A 19,588-nucleotide genomic window follows, 5' to 3' on the forward strand; every position below is an offset into this window, starting at 1 on the left:
GTTGATTTTCATTTATTTTTTGTTTTGTTATCATTTGATTAGAAAAGCCATTAAAACCATTTAAGAAGTTTACATGCCCAGCTTGGATATTGGTGGTATAAAGATATAAAATATCAGTTATAAGTCATATATGCGAAATTTATAATAATACTAGCTGCTCTCTATTAGGAGCTTATTATGTGCCATTGTGCACTTTATATATATTATTCAGTCCTTGTAACAATTCATAATGATAAAAGGCAAGTTATCAGAGGTTAATTAACTTGCCTAAATATGTAGATAGTTGGTGAAAAAGTAGGTATTTTATTTACTTTTTCAGTACTGACTTTGAAGTGTAAAAAGCCTATGACTTTTACACTGTGCCCTGTGGGTTCTGATATGCTTGTGATATAATACAGTGAAACATATTTACTGAAACATTTACTGAACCATATATAATGCTATAAGATTGGATTTACTATGCTAATCTGGAGTAAAATTTTTGCCTTTGGGTTATGTTATTTTAGCAATGCATAATTTAATAGAAAATATAAATACTTTTTTTCCCTTTCCTCACCTGTAGATATTCAAGAATTTTATGAAGTGACCTTACTGGATAATCCAAAATGTATAGATCGTTCAAAGCAGTCTGAACCAATACAGCCTGTGAATACTTGGGAAATTTCCAGCCTTCCAAGCACTACTGTGACTTCAGAAACACTGCCAAGCAGCCTTAGCCCTAGTATAGAGGTAAGATAAAAATCTTTTTCCCTTAAGCTGTTTAGGGATACTAAGTTTTTTCATTTTATTAAAATGAACACTTTGTGGAACTATTTATAATGGAATAAAGAGGATTGGATGAAAAATACCTTTGAAAAGAAAAGCTCAGGATATCTGGTGCCCTGGTCTTAAAATGGTTTGAGGTATGAAATACTTTGCATGATAGACTTCAGTGAGGCTCTATCTGTGTGATAATTAGATAGAAACTATATGTACTTTGAAAAAAATGGTTTTGCTCTGGTATTTTCTTAGAAATTGGATATGGTTTTGTAGCCCTGGGCAGTTTACTTGCTACATTTATCCCAAGGATTCTGTTTATTTTCCTAAAGTAATGCATTATTAAAATTTTAGAGACTGACCAATAAATCTAAAGGTCTGCATTGGTTTCTATATTTTTCTATAATAAAACGATTGAGTTTTCATAACCATTTTCATAATGTTTTTTTGTTGTTGTTATATATTGTTGCTGGTAGAGTTAAACGTGACAAAACAGAGATATGAAGCATTTTATAATGAAGATTCTGTCTGAGAAACAGTCATTTGAAGGTGATTGTCTGACTGAATATGATTCTAGTCCCTTGTAGTTAATAGTAGAGAATTGCCTGGAAAATTGAATCAGCTTCTGTTTGGTGTGTAATAAATCAGGAACAAGTAGTGGTGGGCAGCAATCAGACAGCCTGTTGGCAATGAAAGAGACAGCTTCTCAGTTTCTTGTTTATGTTATGTAACAGAACGGAATTTTAGAGCAAGAAAAATCAGAAAACATTTTATCCCTCTCCTTCACTTTAAAGATGAGGAAACTGAGATCCAGAAGAAAAATGAGACCCAGCTTATTCAGCTGGTTTGGGAAAGTCTACCTTGGGATTTCAGACCTCTTAAAATCCAATTCACAGTTCTCTTTACTAATCTTGATATGTCCTTGTGTTTCCCTTTGATTAGAGATTCTAGTGTAGTATTTTCTATGTGTCCTTATTTTCCTCTCTTATATTTTTCAATCACTTTTTCTTGGATAATTTTAGTTTCCATTCCCTTTAGTTGATATATCATTTGTGCTTATGCTAGTCCATTTCAAATAGATTTTTTTAAATGTTAATTGACAATACAATTTGATTTTTGAAGTGATATGGTTATATCCCCTTTTCATATAACTTTTTTGGTTTTTGGTATGTGTACCCTTTACTTTGTACATATGTGTAGAAAGATGTTTGGAATAATATTTGTTTAATATGAATGATTGTTTCTGGGTGATGATTTTTTTTTTATTTACACTTTATTTATTTATTTTTAAAAATATATATTTTATTGAGTTTTTACAGAGAGGAAGGGAGAGAGATAGAGAGCCAGAAACATTGATGAGAGAGAAACATCGACCAGCTGCCTCCTGCACACCCCCCACCGGGGATGTGCCCGCAACCAGCGTACATGCCCTTGACCGGAATCGAACCCGGGACCTTTCAGTCCGCAGACCGACGCTCTGCCACTGAGCTAAACCGGTTTCGGCTTATTTACACTTTATTACTTTAAAAAAAATAATAAGCATGTGTCATTTTTCTAAAAATAATCCTAATTATAAAAGAACTATGCTACTTTTATTTTTTTAATTAAATTATTATGTGTACATATTTTAACATTGGTCCCCCCCTCCCATATATACCCTCCCTCCCCAGAGTTTTGTGACCATTGGAACTGTGCTACTTTAAGAGATTGTAAGGTAGAGTTATTTGAAAGGAAGTAAGATGAAAGTAGGGGTAAGAGAAATTGTTTAATGAGAAATTCCAATAGAAAAAGGTGCACTATTATGTCTGCTATAACAGAATACTATAGATTGGATAGCTTATAAACAACACAAATTTATTTTTTACAGTTCTGGAATGTGGGAATTCCAAGATCAACTCACCAGCAGATTCATTGTCTAGGGAGAGCCCACTTCCTGGTTCATAGATGGCCAGCCATCTTCTCACTGTGTCCTCACATTAAGGAAAGAGTGAGGGAGCACTCTGGGGTCTCTTACAAGGATACTAATTTCATTAATGAAGGCTTCACCCTCATGATCTAAGTACCTCCTAATACCATTGCTTTCGGGCTTAAAATTTCAACATGAATTTTCGGGGACATTTAAATTCAATCTGTGGTAATCCTGTTCCTGATAATATAGTACATTTAAAGATTCAAAGGTTAAATAAATGAAATTATAGCTCTAGCCAGTTTGGCTCAGTGTAGAGTGTCGTCCTACGGACTGAAGTGTCCTGGGTTCAATTCCGGTCAAGAGCACATGCGGTCAAGGGCACATGCTGGCTTGATCCCCAGTCGGGGGCATGCAGGAGGCAGCTGATCAGTGATTATCTCTCATCATTGATGTTTCTATCTCTTCCTCTCTTACCCTCTCTGAAATAAAAAATATATTTTAAAAAATGAAATTATAAAAATAAACATTTAAATGATTTTTGGATAAGGAAAGCTTTTCTAACCATGACAACAAAGAAAACCCAGAAAAATTAAAAGGAAAAGTTAAGAATGCTGACATTGTAGAATTTGTTTGTGGGCTTCACAAAGTTTGATTGTTTGAATTTTGATTATAGAACTTCTGTATCTTGAAAGATACAATAAAACGAGAAATGATAAATTGGGGGGAAGTTGTCATATTTATGGAAAAAGACTAATTTCCAATCCTCTCAGAAAACCTCTTCAGATCAGTAAGAAAAAAAAACCAATAAACTAGAGAAGATGACAAAGTACAACAAAGCAAGTAAATTACTATCTAATTAAAACATTTAATTCTAATATTAGCAGGATTCTGTAGAAAATAAGTTTATTTTCTCAGTGCTTTTTTTTTCTTTTCTCAAAAAATTTTCCTCAACTCTGGTATGTGTCTGTTGAATGATATTTCTGATTTTAAGAGTTTAGTTTAAAAACAAAATGTTACCTGTTTTCAAATAGGAAAAAGCCAACATTCAATAGGAAAGTAACTAAAGAATGTAAATGGGCTGTTTAGAGAAAAATAAACACAAATGGACCAATAAGCCTATGAAGAGATGCTCCTCCACTTCATTTTTTAAAAATGCAAATTGACAATGAGAATATTTTAATTTGATTATCAAAGATTAATTAAATGAGGAAAGAGAAACGTTTATACTGTTCATAGGACAATACAGTGGTGTAACTTTTCGGAAAGATAGCTTGACAGTATACATTCATAACCTTGGATCTAGCATATGTTCCAAATGTACTTACAAATTATTGATATATATTAGAAGACATACCGTATGTATATGTTTGTGTGTGTGTGTGTGTGTGTATAAATATATATTATATATGTTCATTGCAATATTTGATATTAGTAAAACCAACAAAGAACAAATATAAATATCAGTAAGAAACTGGATAAATACATTATGGTGTAGCCACTTAATGCAGTATAAAAGAGCAGGCATAAAAATATTATCTGTATATCCACTGTGTGTTATTCAGTTATTGAAAGCAGGTTGCGTAGCAGCCAGTATAATATAACTGAAAAAAGTGAGAGGTTAGATATGTCTGGAATATTATACACTTAGCCCACTTTCAGTAATGTACTCTTGTTTTCAGTTGTCCCTGCTGTCTCCAAGCTCCCTATTTCAGTCCTTCCGAGTTCATCTTCAGGGGAGGGAAATTATATGAGTAATGTAGGGAGGGCATCTCCTTTCCCTTTTGACCTTTAATGCTTTAAAACAATCCATCTGAAAAAAAATAAAAAAATAAAAAAATAAAACAATCCGTCTGCTTTAATTTATGTAGAGTTTTAGGAGATAGTAGAGTTAAAAGCATATTATTTAGTCTACTAGGTTTAATCTGAAGTCCTCTAAACACTGACTTAAAAATTATTGAAGTACTTTGTATTATTTGTACATAAAGGTGCACAAATCATAAATATATAACTTGCATCCCCGAGAAGCCATATATCAAAGAAAAGAAAGGGAAAAAAATTATCTACTGGCATCAGTTCCCCTGAATTTTAGGGATGTGGATTTGTTGGGTGCAGGGGATGTGGTTTTTAGTTTTGTGGTTAACAGGAAAGTTCCAAGTGAGGAGGTGAGAGATGAGAGGTGGACAAGAGTCCAGAGGCACAGCACAACGTGTTGCTAAGGCGAAGGCAAATGCGACAGTTTGGAGGCAAACATTGGAATTAGTTGTGAGGAACGCATACAAAATCTGGTATAGTGTCTCTACTCTCTTATGAGCTGGTGGAATAGCCTTCCACCTCTGCACCCCCCTTTAAAGGGCATTAACTTTCTGAAGAGACTATGCTGGCTATTTTATAGAATAACATACATTCTGTATTTGTTTAGTTTGTTGCCTTGTGTTTAAGTCATTCCACTAAATCTTGTATTTCTGATAACAAGGTAGATGTAAAAGTTGATTAGACTTATTTTTGGGAAGCAGACCTCATGATTATATATTGTACTTCACATTGTATTACATTAGGAAGCATAGAATATCAAGTTGTTGCACTTGTGCTGATGCTTGATTACTTAGGTATGGTGACTTCCAGATCCTCCATTGTATAGGTATATTTTTCTCTTTGTAGTTTTTAAGTATCTAGGGGGAGTACTTCCAACACCTTATATTAAGTTAATTTTTACCTTAGTCATTAATGATAATTACCTGAATCACTCACTTCATTAGTAGTTTCAAAATGTTGATTTCCTTTTCTAATTTTATCAGTTCATCTTATTTATTAGTTGGTATTCTCCTGAAAAAAGTACTTTTCCTCATTAGGGATGAACCTTTGTTCCTCCTACAAAAACAAGGTAAAGCTTATATTTTCTTCTAAAGACTAGCTTTTAGAGTAGAGCTTGTGCAATAATCCCTTTCAAAGGTGGCTTATAAGTTTCACCACTTTTTCTTGTTCTTTTAAAAAAACTATCACTGTGGATAGAGAGACTTTTATTTAATAAGTATGTTGTACCTTTCTTCTGGGACTTATATTTTACTGTCATTTGGGCCTTTTACAATCTCTCTCTTAAAAATTATTTTGAGCCGAAACTGGTTTGGCTCAGTGGTAGAGCGTCCGTCTGTGGATGAGGGGTCCCAGGTTTGATTCTGTTCAAGGGCAAGTACATTGATTGCGGGCAACTGGTCGATGTTTCTCTCTCATCGATATTTCTGGCTCTCTATCTCTCTCCCTTCCTCTCTGTAAAAAAATCAATGAAATATATTTAAAAATAAAATAAAATATGGCTAGTAAAAAAAATTATTTTGAAACACATTACATCTACAAAAAAATTAAAAGAATAATAAACTGCCATTTTTGTCATATTTTCTTGCTCTCTGCACACGCACAAGCACACACATATATAAACTTAAAAAAATTCTGCTGAACCACTTGAGAGCAAATTGCTTTACTCTTAAGTACTTCAGTATGTATCTCCTTGGAAGAGAAGGACATTTTCCTAAAATTTAAAAAAATTTTCTATTTTATGAACATTTCTAAAAAAACAATCTAGTTTGTGATTATCGGACTAAGGAAATTTAAAATTGATACAGTGCTATTATCTGTCCATATTCAAATTTAATAAATTTCTTATCTTTGGTACCATCTATCCTATAATGCTATATTGCTGAAGCAGAACTCCATCTCAGTTCTTTTTGTTTTTAAATTCTCACCTAAGGATATATTTACTGATTTTAGTAAGATATGCACTCTGACTGGGGATAGAACCTGCCACCCTTCGGTGAACAGGATGATGCTCCAACCTTACATCTGACAAAATTTTACAGTACAACCTCATGAATTGTTGAAATCTTGAATTCTTGCCTTCAGAATTATTTACAATCCCATGTTTTGGTGGTGGTCAGCTCCTTTTCCTATTTCCTTTATCAGTGCCCTAGGGTTTTTATCATTCTTTCTGATGCTTTATTTCTCTGCCAGAACATCTCTGTTGCTCAAAGACAATACGTCAGAGACACTAGTCTGAACTACTTCTCCCACCACCAACTTTACAATGTTGTCTCACTTAATTCCAGTTTTTCTTGTTTTATTTTAATAATTCTTTATTGTTGTAAGTATTACATATGTCCTCCTTTTTCCCCCATTGACCCTCTCCAACCCATCCCTCCCCCCAACCCAGGCCTTTACTGCCCCATTGCCTGTGTCCATCGGTTATGCATACAAGTGTTTGGTTGATTACCTCCCACCCACCCATCCTCCCCCACCTTTCCTCCGGGATTCCACACTCTGTTCCATGCTTCCATGTCTCTGGATCAGTTTTGTTCATCAGTTTATTTTGTTACTTAGGTCTGCATATGAGTGAGATCGTGTGATACTTGTCTTTCTCTGACTGACTTATTTCATTTAGCATGATACTTTCTAGGTTATCTCCATGTTGTCTCAGAGGGTAAGAGTCGTCTTTTTTATTGCTGCATTGTATTCCATGTTATAAATGCACCACAGCTTTTTTATCCACTCATCTACTGATGGGCACTTGGACTGTTTCCAGGTCTTAGCTATTGTAATTGTGCTGCTATGAACATGTATACATTCTTTCTTGTTGGTATTTCGGGTTTCTTAGGATATATTCCTAGAATTGGAATCACTGAGTCAAATGGCAGTCCCATATTTAATTTTTTGAGGAAACTCCATACTATTTTTCATAATGGCTACACCAGTTTGCAGTTCCACCAGCAGTATGCTAGGGTTCCCTTTTCTCCACATCCTGGCCAGCACTTGTCATTTGTTGATTTGTTGATGGTAGCATTCTGACAGGTGTGAAGTGATGCCTCATTGTTGTTTTAATTTGCATCTCTTGAATGATTAGTGACTTTGAGCATGTTTCATATGTCTCTTGGCCTTCTGTATGTCCTCTTTCAAGAAGTATATCTTTAGGTCCTTTGCCCAATTTTTGATTGGATTGTTTATTTTCATTTTGTTAAGTTGTATCAATTTCCTGTAAATTTTGGAGATTAAACCCTTGTCAGAGATAACTTTGGCAAATATGTTCACCCATGTAATGGACTTTCTTGTTGTTTTGTTGATGGTTTCTTTTGCCGTGCAGAAGCTTTTTATTTTGATGTAGTCACATTTGTTTATTTTTCTCCTTAACTTTCATTGCCCTAGGAGCTATATCTATAAAGATATTGCTACAACATACATCTGATATTTTGCTGCCTATGGATTTTTCTAAGATTTTTATGGTTTCCTGTCTTATGTTTAAGTCCTTTAACAAATTGAGTTTATTTTTGTGGATGCTGTAAGTTGGTGATCTATTATAGTTTCATTTTTTTGCATTTATCTGACCAATTTTTCCAACATCATTTATTGAAGAGACTGTCTTGACTCCATTGTATATTTTTGCCTCCTTTGTCAAATTTTAATTGATCATAATGGCTTGGCTCAATTTCTGGGTTCTCTGTTCAGTTCCAGCGGTCTATATGTTTGTTCCTGTGCCAGTACCAGGCAGTTTTGAGAACAGTTGTTTTAAAATATAGCTTGATATCTGGTATTGTGATCCCTCCAACTTTGTTCTTTCTCAGGATTTCTGTGGCTGCTCTTTTTTTATTTCATATGAATTTTGGGAACATTTGTTATAGGTCTGTGAAATATGTCATTGGTATTTTAATGGGGATTGTATTGAATTTATAAATTCTTTGGGTAGTATGGACATTTTAATGATGTTTATTCTACCAATCCATAAACATGGTATATTCTTCCATTTGTTTATGTCTTCCTCTATCTTTTTTTTCAATGTCCTGTAGTTTTCCGAGTTAACCTCCTTAGTTAAGTTTATTCCTAGGTATCTTAATTTTTTTGGTGCAATGGTAAATCCATTTACCATTGTAGTTTTAGTTTCTCTTTCTGTGAGTTCATTATTGGTGTATAAAAAAAGCAGTAGATTTCTGGGTGTTAACTTTGTATCCTGCTACATTGCCAAATTCATTTATTAAGTCTAATAGTTTTTTTGATGGACTCTTTAGGGATTTCTATATACAATATCATGTCATTTGTGAATAGTGACAGTTTTACTTGTTCTTTTCCAATTTGGATGCCTTGTATTTCTTCTTGTCTGATAGCTATGGCTAGCACTTCCAGTACTATGTCGAACAGGAGTGGTGAAAGTGGGTATCCTTGTCTTGTTCCTGTTGGCTGATGTCGGCTATAGGTTTGTCATAAAGGCTTTTATTATGTTGATGTATGATCCCTCTATTCCCACCTTGCTGAGATATTTTATCAAGAAAGGGTGTTGGATTTTGTCAAGTGCTTTTTCTGCATTAATTGATATGATTATGTGATTTTTGTCTCTCAGTTTGTTTATGTGATGTATCATGTTTATTGATTTGCAGATATTGTACCAGCCTTGCACCCCTGGAATAAATCCCTCTTGGTTATGGGGTGTGAGTTTTCTAATGTAATGCTGGATCCCATTTGCTAGAATTTTTTTGAGGGTTTTAGCACCTATGTTTATCAGGGATATTGGTCTGTAAATCTTTTTCTTTGTAGTATCTTTATCTGGTTTTGGAATTAGGGTATTGTTAGTTTCATGGAAAGAGCTTGGAAATGTGCCTTTCTCTTGAATTTTTTGGAATAGTCTGAGGAGGATAGGTTTTAATTCTTTGAATGTTTGGTAAATCTCCCCTATAAAGCCATCTGGCTTTTGTTTGCTGGAAGATTTTTGATTACTGCTTCAATTTCATTGGTACTTATCAGCTATTCAGGTTTTTTAATTCTTCCTGATTGAGTTTTGGAAGCTTTTATTTTTCTAAGAATATGTCCATTTCATGTAGGTTGTCCAGTTTGTTGGAGTAGAGTTGTTCAGAGTATTGTATTATTATTATTATGGTATTATTATTTTAACAGTCCATCGTATTTCTTTGGGATCTGTTGTTATTTCCCTTTTTCATTTTGATTTTGTTTATTTGAGTCTTCTATCTTTGTTTCTTAGTGAGCCTGGCTAGAGGTTCATTAATCTTGTTTATCCTTTCAAAGTACCAGTTCTTAGTTTCATTGATCTTTGGTATTATTTTTTTGGTCTCTATGTTCTTTGTTTCTGCTCTGATCTTTATTATTTCGTTCCTTCTGCTTACTCTAGGCTTTTCTTTTTGCTCTCTTCCTAATTCTTTAAGTTGTAGAGTTAGATAATTTATTGCCATCTTTTCTTCTTTTTTGAGGTAGGCCTCTAGAGCTACGTATGAACTTCCCTCTCAGGATTGCTTTCAGTGTCCCATAGATTTTGGATTGTTGTGTTTTCATTGTCATTTGATTCCAGGATGTTTTTTATTTCTTCTTTGATCTCTTTGGGAACCCAATCATTGTTTAATAGCATGCTATGTTGTCTCCAATTATTTCTTTTTAATTGCTTTTACTGTAGTTGATTTCTAATTTTATGCCATTGTGATCTGAGAAGATGCTTGATTTGATTTCTACTTGAATTTGAAGAGACTTTGCCTGTGTCTCAATAAGTTATCTATCTTTGAGAATGTTCCATTTACACTTGAGAAGAATGTATATTTTGTAGCTTTCAGGTGAAATATTCTGAAGATGTCAATTAATTCCATCTGATCTAGTGAGTCATTTAGGGTTGATGTTTCTTTGCTGATTTTTTTTTTTAATATTTTATTGATTTTGTACAGAGAGGAAGGGAGAGAGATAGAGAGTTAGAAACATCGATGAGAGAGAGTCATCGATCAGCTGCCTCTTGCACACCCCCTACTGGGGATATGCCCGCAACCAAGGTACATGCCCTTGACCGGAATCGAACCTGGGACCTTTCAGTCCCCAAGCCGACGCTCTGTCCATTGAGCCAAACCAGTCTTGGCTCTTTGCTGATTTTTTTGTTGAGAGGATTTATCCAGGGGTGTCAATGGGTTATTAAAGTTCCCTACTATGATTGTATTGTTGTTGATCTTACCCTTGATATCTCCCAAAAGTTATGTGGTTTTTTTTTTGTTTTTGTTTTTTTAATGTATTTGGGTACATAGATGTTTACCAGAGATAGAGTCTCTTGTTGAATTGCTCCTTTAGTATTATGAAGTGGCCCTCGTTATCTCTTGTTATGACCTTCACTTTGAGGTCTATTTGATCAGCTATATATGTATTGCTATCCCAGCTTTTATTTTCATTTCCATTTGCCTGAAAAAAATTTTTTCCATCCCTTCACTGTCAGTTTGTGTGAGCCCTTTGTTCTGAGGTGAGTCTCTTGTAGACAGCAGATATATGGGTCATGTTTTCTTATCCACTCAGCTACCCTATGTCTTTTGATTAGAGTATTTAATCTATTTACATTTAAGGTAATTATTGATAGGTATTTTATATCCCCATTTTTATTTTTTATGCCTGTGTTCCTCTTCTTTCCTTCCTATTTCTTTTTACAGCAGTCCCTTTAGTATTCCTTGCATTGCTGGGTTGGTGGTAATAAACTTCCTTAGCCTTTTTTTTGTCTGCAAAGCTCCTGATTTCACCTTTAATTGTGAATGATAGCCTTGCTGGGTTTAGTATTCTTGGATTTAGTTATTTGCTTTGCATCACTTTATATATTTCATTCCATTCCCTTCTGGCCTGATGTGTTTCTGTTGAGAAATCAGTTGATAGTCTAATGGGAGATGCCTTCTGGGTAACTTTCTGTCTCTCTCTGGCAGCCTTTAAGATTCTTACTTTGTCGTTGGTGTTTGTCAATTTAATTTTTATGTTACTTGATGTCAGTCTTTTTGGGTTCATCTTGTTTGGGACGTTATGTGCTTCTTGGACTTGTATGAGTTTTTTCTTTCCAATATCAGGGAAGTTTTCTGTCATTATTTCTTCAAACAGGTTTTCTATTCCTTGCTCTGTTTCTCTCCTTCTGGCACCCCTATTATGTGGATGTTATTTCGTTTCATACTGTCCCAAAACTTCCTTAGGTCTCCTGCTTTTTAAGTAGTGTTTGTTTGTTTATTTGTTTGTTTTTTCAGTTGCTTCTCTGCTTGGGTGTTTTCTTTTACCCTGTGTTCTAGCTTGCTTCTTCTGGTCTACTGTTAATTCTTTCCATTGTGTTTTTTATTGCATCTTTGTCATTTTTCATTTCCTCCTGGTTCTTATTCATTGCCACTTAATTCTTACATATGTTATTGAATTTGTTTTCCATCCTTGTTAGTGTCCTTATAATCATTGCCCTGAATTCTTTCTCTGATAAATTGCTTGCCTCCATTTTGTTTACTGCCTTTTCTGTGATTCCTCCTTGTCTTTTTTTTTGGGGGGGGGGGGGTTGTTGTTTCTTTGTCTCCCCATTTTTAAAAAAATATATATTTTATTGATTTTTCACAGAGAGGAAGGGAGAGGGATAGAGAGTTAGAAACATCAATGAGAGAGATACTTCGACCAACTGCCTCCTGCACACCCCACATCGGGGATGTGCCCGTAACCAATGTACATGCCCTTGACCTGAATCGAACCTGGGACCTTTCAGTCCGCAGACCAACACTCTATCCACTGAGCCAAACCAGTTTTGGCCTCCCCATTTTTTGCTGTCCCTTTGTGGTTGTTTCTATGTATTAGATCAAACTTCTATGTCACCCAGATTTTTTTTGAGTTTGTTTTATATAGTAGATGTCTTGTGAGACACAGTGGTGCAGTCTCTCTGGTCTTCTGGGCTGGGTATTCTAGGGATACACCCTACTTGGGATATTTGGGTTCTCTTGGTTTAGTCGGGTCTTGAGTGTTATTGTCCCATTCGTGGATTGAGTTTCCTCTCAGTGTCTGTTTATATGGCTCACTCTTTATCATGTCAACTGAACAGCACAAAATACAATTTGAAAAGACATAACACAAAGGGAACAGAACAAAAATGTATTCATGACACCGATAATACAAATAAAAGTACCCACCAGAGAAAAGAGAATTGGGACAGAGAAAAGAGAGCAAAAAGGATGAGAAAAAGAAAAAATATAAGAGAAAAAAGAAAAAGAATAAAAAAGAAAGGGAACAATATATGTGTATAGGGAGAAAATCCACAAAACAAGCAAACAAACAAAAATGCCAATAAGAAACACTCAGAAAAAGGGGGTCACACTATTTCCAGAGGCAGAGCTTATATCCAGAAAGTAAGGTAAAGGAATTGAGTAAGTAGGGGAATGGCCACAGTTCAGAATAGGGGAGATAGAAAGAGAATGTGTGGATAAGAAGAAAAGTAAAAAAAAAAAAAAAAAACACACCACAAAATAATAAATTAAAAAAAGATTTAAAACAGTTTTTTCCCCAATTTATATACTTACCATTTTTTGAAAGACTAGAGGAGCAAACAGATAAGCTTGAGTTTAGTGATTGAAACTAAGCAATTAGGAGAAAAAGAGAGCAAAAGATGAGAGGAAAAACAAAAGCATAAGAAAAAATTGGCTAGAAAAGAAAGAGAAAAGAGAAGGATTCATGGATTTGTAGTAGGGGAGAGGAAATTAGATATATGAGTAAGCCATTAGAGACTATAATACTAAGAATGCACCAATAGAGCAGACAAAGAAGATCAGTTTTAACCAGTGGTAAAAAGAAGGAGAGAGGAAAATGAAAGCAAGGACAGGAGAATAGAAACAGGATGAAAAAAGTTAGAAGTGAGGAAGAGTGAAAAAAAGAAAAAATAAGATAAAATAAAATAATGATAAAGTAATAAAAATAGAGTGAAGAAAAATAATACAAAGGTTAAAAGAAAGACATTTTTTAAGTAAAAGGTTAAAAACACACACACACACACATACATACACACACAATAAAAAAGTGAAATGTTCAGCTGAGTTTTAATGTCCCATGGGGGCTGGTTAAGACCCTTCTCTACTATTCTATCTGCCACTTTTTCTCAGTTTCCTGATAGACAGTCAGCACTTGTTGATAGTGATCCACCCCTGCTCTGTGTCTGTCTCCACAGCCTTAGTTGCAGGCAAGCAGGACCAATCTGCCTTCTTTGTTTTTCTATCTGCTTACAGTCTTATTTACACAAGTGTCTATTTCTGACATTGGCTTTAGGATGGGGTGTTGCTTTATTGGTTTCTGGGACCAAATGACCCCTCAACTCACTCCCCCAAGGCTCCCTATTCAGATTCTTCGTTTCCTCTGCAAAGCTTGTGGCTGGGTGCAGCTACACTAGATGTCCTGTGGATGCTGCTGGGAGGAGCTGGCTCTTCAGGAGAAAAATGATTGCTTCCAGTTGGAGGGTCTGGAGTGTCTCAGTGATGGGTTCCTGGTCACATCTCCCTGTCCAGCTCCTCTCCATAGTCTCATTAGCCCTTATGAAACTGACCTCCACCTGCATCGAAGCCTCGGTGAGTATTTGTAATTGAAAGGTCCTGTGAACTAGGTTTAGCAAATAAAAGTAAGGAAATATAGAGGCAAAAGAACCGTGCTACTGTGAGTTTCTCTCTCCTGGTTCTGCATGCCTAGGGAAGTTCTTCAAGCTGCCTTTCTGGCTGCAGCATCTTGCACTGTGGACTTAGATCTAGATTCCCTGGCTGCCAGCAGCCCTGTGGACCCTCCTCCACAGCCAAGTGTTACACATATCCCCAAGGGACGCAGACTTGGTGCAGCGCAGGTCCCTTCTGATCCTCTAGTCCCAATGGTTGTATTGTCTCTCCAGCCAGATTCCTGATCCTACCGTTCTTCAGACATCCTCTGTCCTCTCCCTCTGGTTTGTTTTCATTGATTGATTTTTCTCCCCTCTGGTAATTTTTTATTGGCATTGTCAATTTAACCTTTTCAGGGGCCTAGATCTTTTTGTGTTCCTTTAAATATTCTTGAGCTTTGTTTTGAGATGCAGTTAAATTACTTGGAAATAATTTGATCCTTTTGAAGCTTGCTTTTAAGCTTTTTGAGTTGGATGAAACAGCTTTTAGTATAGGGTTAATTTTGTCCCAGACCTGTGGCAATTCTATTCTGAGTACTCTACTTAGGGACCTGTATATTCTGAGTTTATTTATTTATTTAGAGAGAAAGGAAGGGAGAGAAAAGCATCAATGTGAGAGCAAAACATTGATCAGCTACCTCCTGCACACCTCCTACTAGGAATTAAGTCCACAACTTGGGCATGTGCCCTGACTGGGAATCAAACTAGCAACCTTTTGGTTCATAGGATGACACCCAACTAACTGAGCCACACCAGTCAAGACATTATGAGTTTTTCAGTTATTCTTGGCCCTTTGTGAGCTCTGGTAATTGTCCCACCTGCTTCTTTCCAGGTGTAGTGCTTAGTTAGTACTTGGATATTACCTACATTGTTTTCAGTAATCTTCCTAAAAGTGATAGACTTTAATTATTTAAGGAGTCATGAGTGGGCTTTACTCTTTCATGCTGGGATGGCTGGGAAGAAGGGGATACTCTGTCTCCAACTGAGCATGTAATTTCCAGGCTCTGTCTCACAAGGGAAAGGGTATTAGCTCATGATGAAATTTCCCTCTGCACCCAATTCCCCCAAGCCTTATAGCTACAGGTGGATAGATAGATAGGAAGGTAGGTTGGTAGTAGGTAGATAGATATATAGATGTAACTACCATCTACTGTGCAGGTAACAAGGTTGTCATTATTTAGTGCTGTGCACATATAGTTCATTTAATCATTACAACCATCCTAGTAGCCTGTTGAAGGTAAAGTCCCACTTTATCTGTCTCAGGTGTAACCTATTAGGTTTGAAACAAAAGGCTATCATCTGATAGTCATCAATAATAGTAATAAAATAATGATGATGCTTACTTACCTGATAGGTACTATATAAAATATATACTTGCATTAACTCTTTTTCATAACTCTTATAGTGAACTTTGGTTTAGTATGTAAGTTGCTGTTGCAGCCCATGCTATTTGAATCATTAGGGGTAGGAATCCTATATAATAAGAGAGGAATTTGCTAATTATCCATTACACTGTGAGGTGTAATGACCAGATCACAGATCTGCAGGAGGGTGGGGCCGCAAACTACAAGCGGGTGGTGGAGAGCTACAGGAGGGGGCAGGGCAGCAAGTTGAGGAAAGGCCGGGGAACTACAGGAAAGTGGCAGCTACCTACTGGCACACGGATTCCTGCACAGGGCTACTGGTAGGGTATAAGAAGCTAATAGGAACAGTTCAGTTGATTTAATTTGAGGCCATTCACAATATCTGTAGACTGAGAAAACCTTGTGGACTATGAGAAATTGCATGTAATACACTTCCTTATTATACATTTTTAACGGAGGAATGTGGCTACAAGCTTATAAGATTGAAAGCCAGTTGCATCCCTGTGCTTCATCACCTATCAGTCTATCTAGCTCTATTTCCAATGATCTTGAGGGCAATACAATGAATTCACAAAGTTAGGCTACTTCTGGGTTAAAAATGAAGTCTTCTTGAGTTTGAAATGGTACATAGTTATAATTATCTTTTTGTGGTATTGATTTTTTTGAGGGGGTAAGGACTTAGACAAAATGGATTTAGTAAGACACTAAAGTTAAAATCTGGCTTCATTGGTAAAATGTTGTTATTATTTAGTAAAAAGAGAATAGATAAGTTTTAGAAATAATATTTTAAATTATTGCATTTTGTTCTTCTATCACCCCTTCTTAAAAATACCACATGGAACATTCCATTCATTACTGCCTGAGAAAGTCATTACTTTGCAAGCTGCAGTTGCTGAAATGGTATAGTGGAAGAAATGTTTGCTTGCATTTTTTTTTTTTTTTAGTGATTTTTTAAAAAACTTGTCTTTTGAGTATTCAAACTGTAGCAAACAAGAAGAAGCAGGTTTAATTTTATATCGGGGAAACCTCTTTGTGGAGCTTTTCATCAGATGACTCACTGTCAACCTCATATCTTGAAAAGAGGGATTAATGAAATAGCATCTGAAGCAGCAGTGAATTCTTGTGGAATAAACCCTGACATCTTCCACAGTGTTTTGTGGAATAACTTCAATTTCTTCAGATACAGATTACATAAAGAAGATTGTAGGGCACATGACACATTCTGCTTTTTTGTATTTCAGATAGTAGAAAAATTGCTACCTCTAAAGAATGGATCCTGGAGAGATCTTGTCACAGTTGTAACTTTCATCTGTTGTTTTCATCTCACAACCTCATTTTAATTTTCATTTCTAATTTTTAATTCATATAAGCAACTTAAAATAACTTGCAATCAATTGCCTTATATTGTAATGGTAGAGTAATGGATTGCCTGTGCATTGTAACCACAAAGGTAAGATACAGTATGCTTTCTATGTTTCATTGCTAGTGACAGAATATGAGACCTTTTTGTTCATAATGCATTTCAAAAATAAAGTGTAACCATTGTTATATATTTGAAAACAGATATTTGAATCCATGTGATGCTTAGTTTCTATCCTTTAGGGAAGGTAGTATTTTGAAATGTGTTTCAGATAGCTTAAAATAATGTAATGAATGGATTTTTTTTTTCCTTTGAGATTTACAGGAAGCTTTTCTCCCACAGCAAAGGTTTATAAGGCCTTGATTAGATTTAAATCTTCTAAATATATTATCAGAGTTCTTTCCCTCTATTTTATTTTCTGTCCCAACATGTTATGCTGGTTAAAAGTACAACTAATTTTGAGAACATTTTCTAGACTCTAATATCTATTGCAAGTATTTTTTTTAAGAAGAAGAAGAAGAAAATAAGTTCTCATTGTGCTGCCTTTAGAGAGATGTTGATTTGGCCTTAAAATGATTAAAGTCTTTCTTAAAGTACTTGGTTAAAGTCTGTTTTGCTCACTGTCCTCAAAGTGCAGCATACTTCACTTCTATGTTTGGTTTCTCTTATTTCTGAACAACAGTTGTTGATATTGTAACTGTGTGAGATTCAGGATGCTTACATTTTAAATTTATACATTGGATTTTAAAATACAGAATAACTTACTTTTTTTGTTTTTAATGTCTATTTCTATTAACTTAGTACACATAGTAATTGTTAGTAGAAATTGTTGAGATTTCTAAGTACGTTCAGTAATAAAATAATAAAATCATTTGTAAATTGTGAATGTAAACAGTTCTTTAATAGTGAATTGTTTTCAGTAGAGGAAAAGTGAGAAAATTGATATAAATTAGTTGTTTGTTGCTCACAGAGTCATAGTTCAGACAGTAGGAGCTTTGAATACAAATGTGTTCATTATCTGATCCCATCCTATTTGTAAGGGGAGGTCTTCTGTATGCCTTTAGACTTTAGACTATATATTTTTTTTATTTTTTTATTGTTTAAAGTATTACATATATTAGTACATATATCTCCCCCCTCATTGACCTTCCCCCAGCCTACCCTGTATCCTGTCGCATGCCCTCATCCCACCCACCACCCTCCACCCCCCAGTGACTTGTGTCCATTGGTGCGCTTATATGCATGCATACAAGTCCTTTGGTTGATCTTATTGAAATATTCTTAAAGAATGTTTAAAGGGTAATAAGCCTGGAAACCAGGGTGTTGTTTTTTTCTCTTTGAGTTCTTTTTGTAGTTGTCTGTGATTTATTTTTTTATCACTTCATTCGAGTTTTTATTTCTGATATCCTATCAAGGCATCTGTCTCTTCTCTCCAATCTATATCCTTCTTGACAAATTTTTTTTTAAATTGCATTTGACCCTTTTAAAGCAAGAAAACTATTGTTATAAAATTATATGGGATCAATGTCCTAAAGTTTTTATCAATTTGCATTAAAAAAGATATAGGTTGGAAATTAGAAAGCCTAAAACATTATTTGTAGTTAATTTTAAAAGAGCTAAATTAAAATTGTTACTAGTTATAAAACCTTTTAAATTTATTTAACTACTAACTACAGTAGAAAGAAAAACTTCTTAATTTTCTTTTCAACTAAAGTGCTACAGTGTTTTCTCCCCACAGGTCTCTTCTCTCTTTTCTGATTTTTGGAGAGCTTTTCGGCTTTATATGTGTTTTAAGTCTGACAGTATAGTTGATATTATTCTATCATGTTAATACTAAAACATTTTTCCAAGTGAAATTTTTTCATCATCCGCCTCCCCTCTCTCCCACTTGTGTAGGCACGGTGAGCTAGGTAGGCATGTTGCATCACTGCTACCATGGATACCCTTAAGAACAGGCATGTGGGTTGAACTAAAGCAATGATGATTAGTTTTCTGGGTTTTTCTCCCCATAACTATATGTTCTTCACAATGAAGCTCTTATTTTAAAATGTTTGCAAATGACTAGATTGGAGATGTGATGACTAAATCATCACTGCTACTGAAATGTTAAATTTTGCCCTTCATTTACAGAGTATTAATGCCATTTGCTAATTTAAAATGATTACAGCTCTACATTCCTTTTCTGGTTAATTCATTTTAAACACATATGTAATACTTGTTTTGCCTCTTAGTGAAACTGAAAAATGCATTTCCTCTTTAAAGGTAATACATTTTACAAATACTGTTCTGAATTTATGTATTTTTTGCAGGGGAAAATATCCTAGTGAGCATTTCTATTGTGGCAGTATTTCTGATTATTGTTAGTTATTCATAAATAGATTTTTGTGTAGTTTAATTGGCTTGGATACAATATTTAGTTGGTGCTTTTTTTTTTTTTTTACATAATGCTTTTCTAAAAGGTATTTGTTTTTGTTTTGTAAATCCTTGTGTTTTTAGCTCGCTCCTTTGTAAATGTATGTCTGTTGGCGTGGAGTTAATATTGTGAGGGGCCAGGCAGAGGAGTATGGTTTTGTCAGGCTTGTTATCACTATAGGAAAATTAACTTGGAGCATACAAGGTCCAACAAGATTGATTTGGGAGTGTTGTTATATATGATATGTTTTATTTTATTAGCAGTAAAGTTCTATGTATAAACTGCAGCTAAGGGCATTCTGATTCTTCAGTGTAGCGCAATGATTTTCTACCTTTCTCATCTCATGGCACACATATCTAATTAA

General features: G+C 34.9%; 1 protein-coding gene across 17 annotated transcripts in view; it reads left to right on the forward strand.

The window, feature by feature from the left end:
- The window catches only part of DLG1 (discs large MAGUK scaffold protein 1), a 246,509-nt gene that overhangs the window by 17,091 nt on the left and 209,830 nt on the right, over window positions 1–19,588 (forward strand). For 16 of the 17 annotated variants that reach the window (XM_036448105.2, XM_036448104.2, XM_036448107.2 and 13 more), the window contains one exon: window positions 563–729. In XM_036448105.2, the coding sequence (XP_036303998.1) occupies window positions 563–729 (167 nt within the window). Of the gene's footprint in view, window positions 1–562; window positions 730–16,856; window positions 16,902–19,588 lie in introns of those variants that run through there. The other variant, XM_045583862.1, reaches the window with a different exon arrangement.

Source organism: Pipistrellus kuhlii, unplaced genomic scaffold, assembly GCF_014108245.1.
Source record: "Pipistrellus kuhlii isolate mPipKuh1 unplaced genomic scaffold, mPipKuh1.p scaffold_m20_p_2, whole genome shotgun sequence".
NCBI lineage: Eukaryota > Metazoa > Chordata > Mammalia > Chiroptera > Vespertilionidae > Pipistrellus > Pipistrellus kuhlii.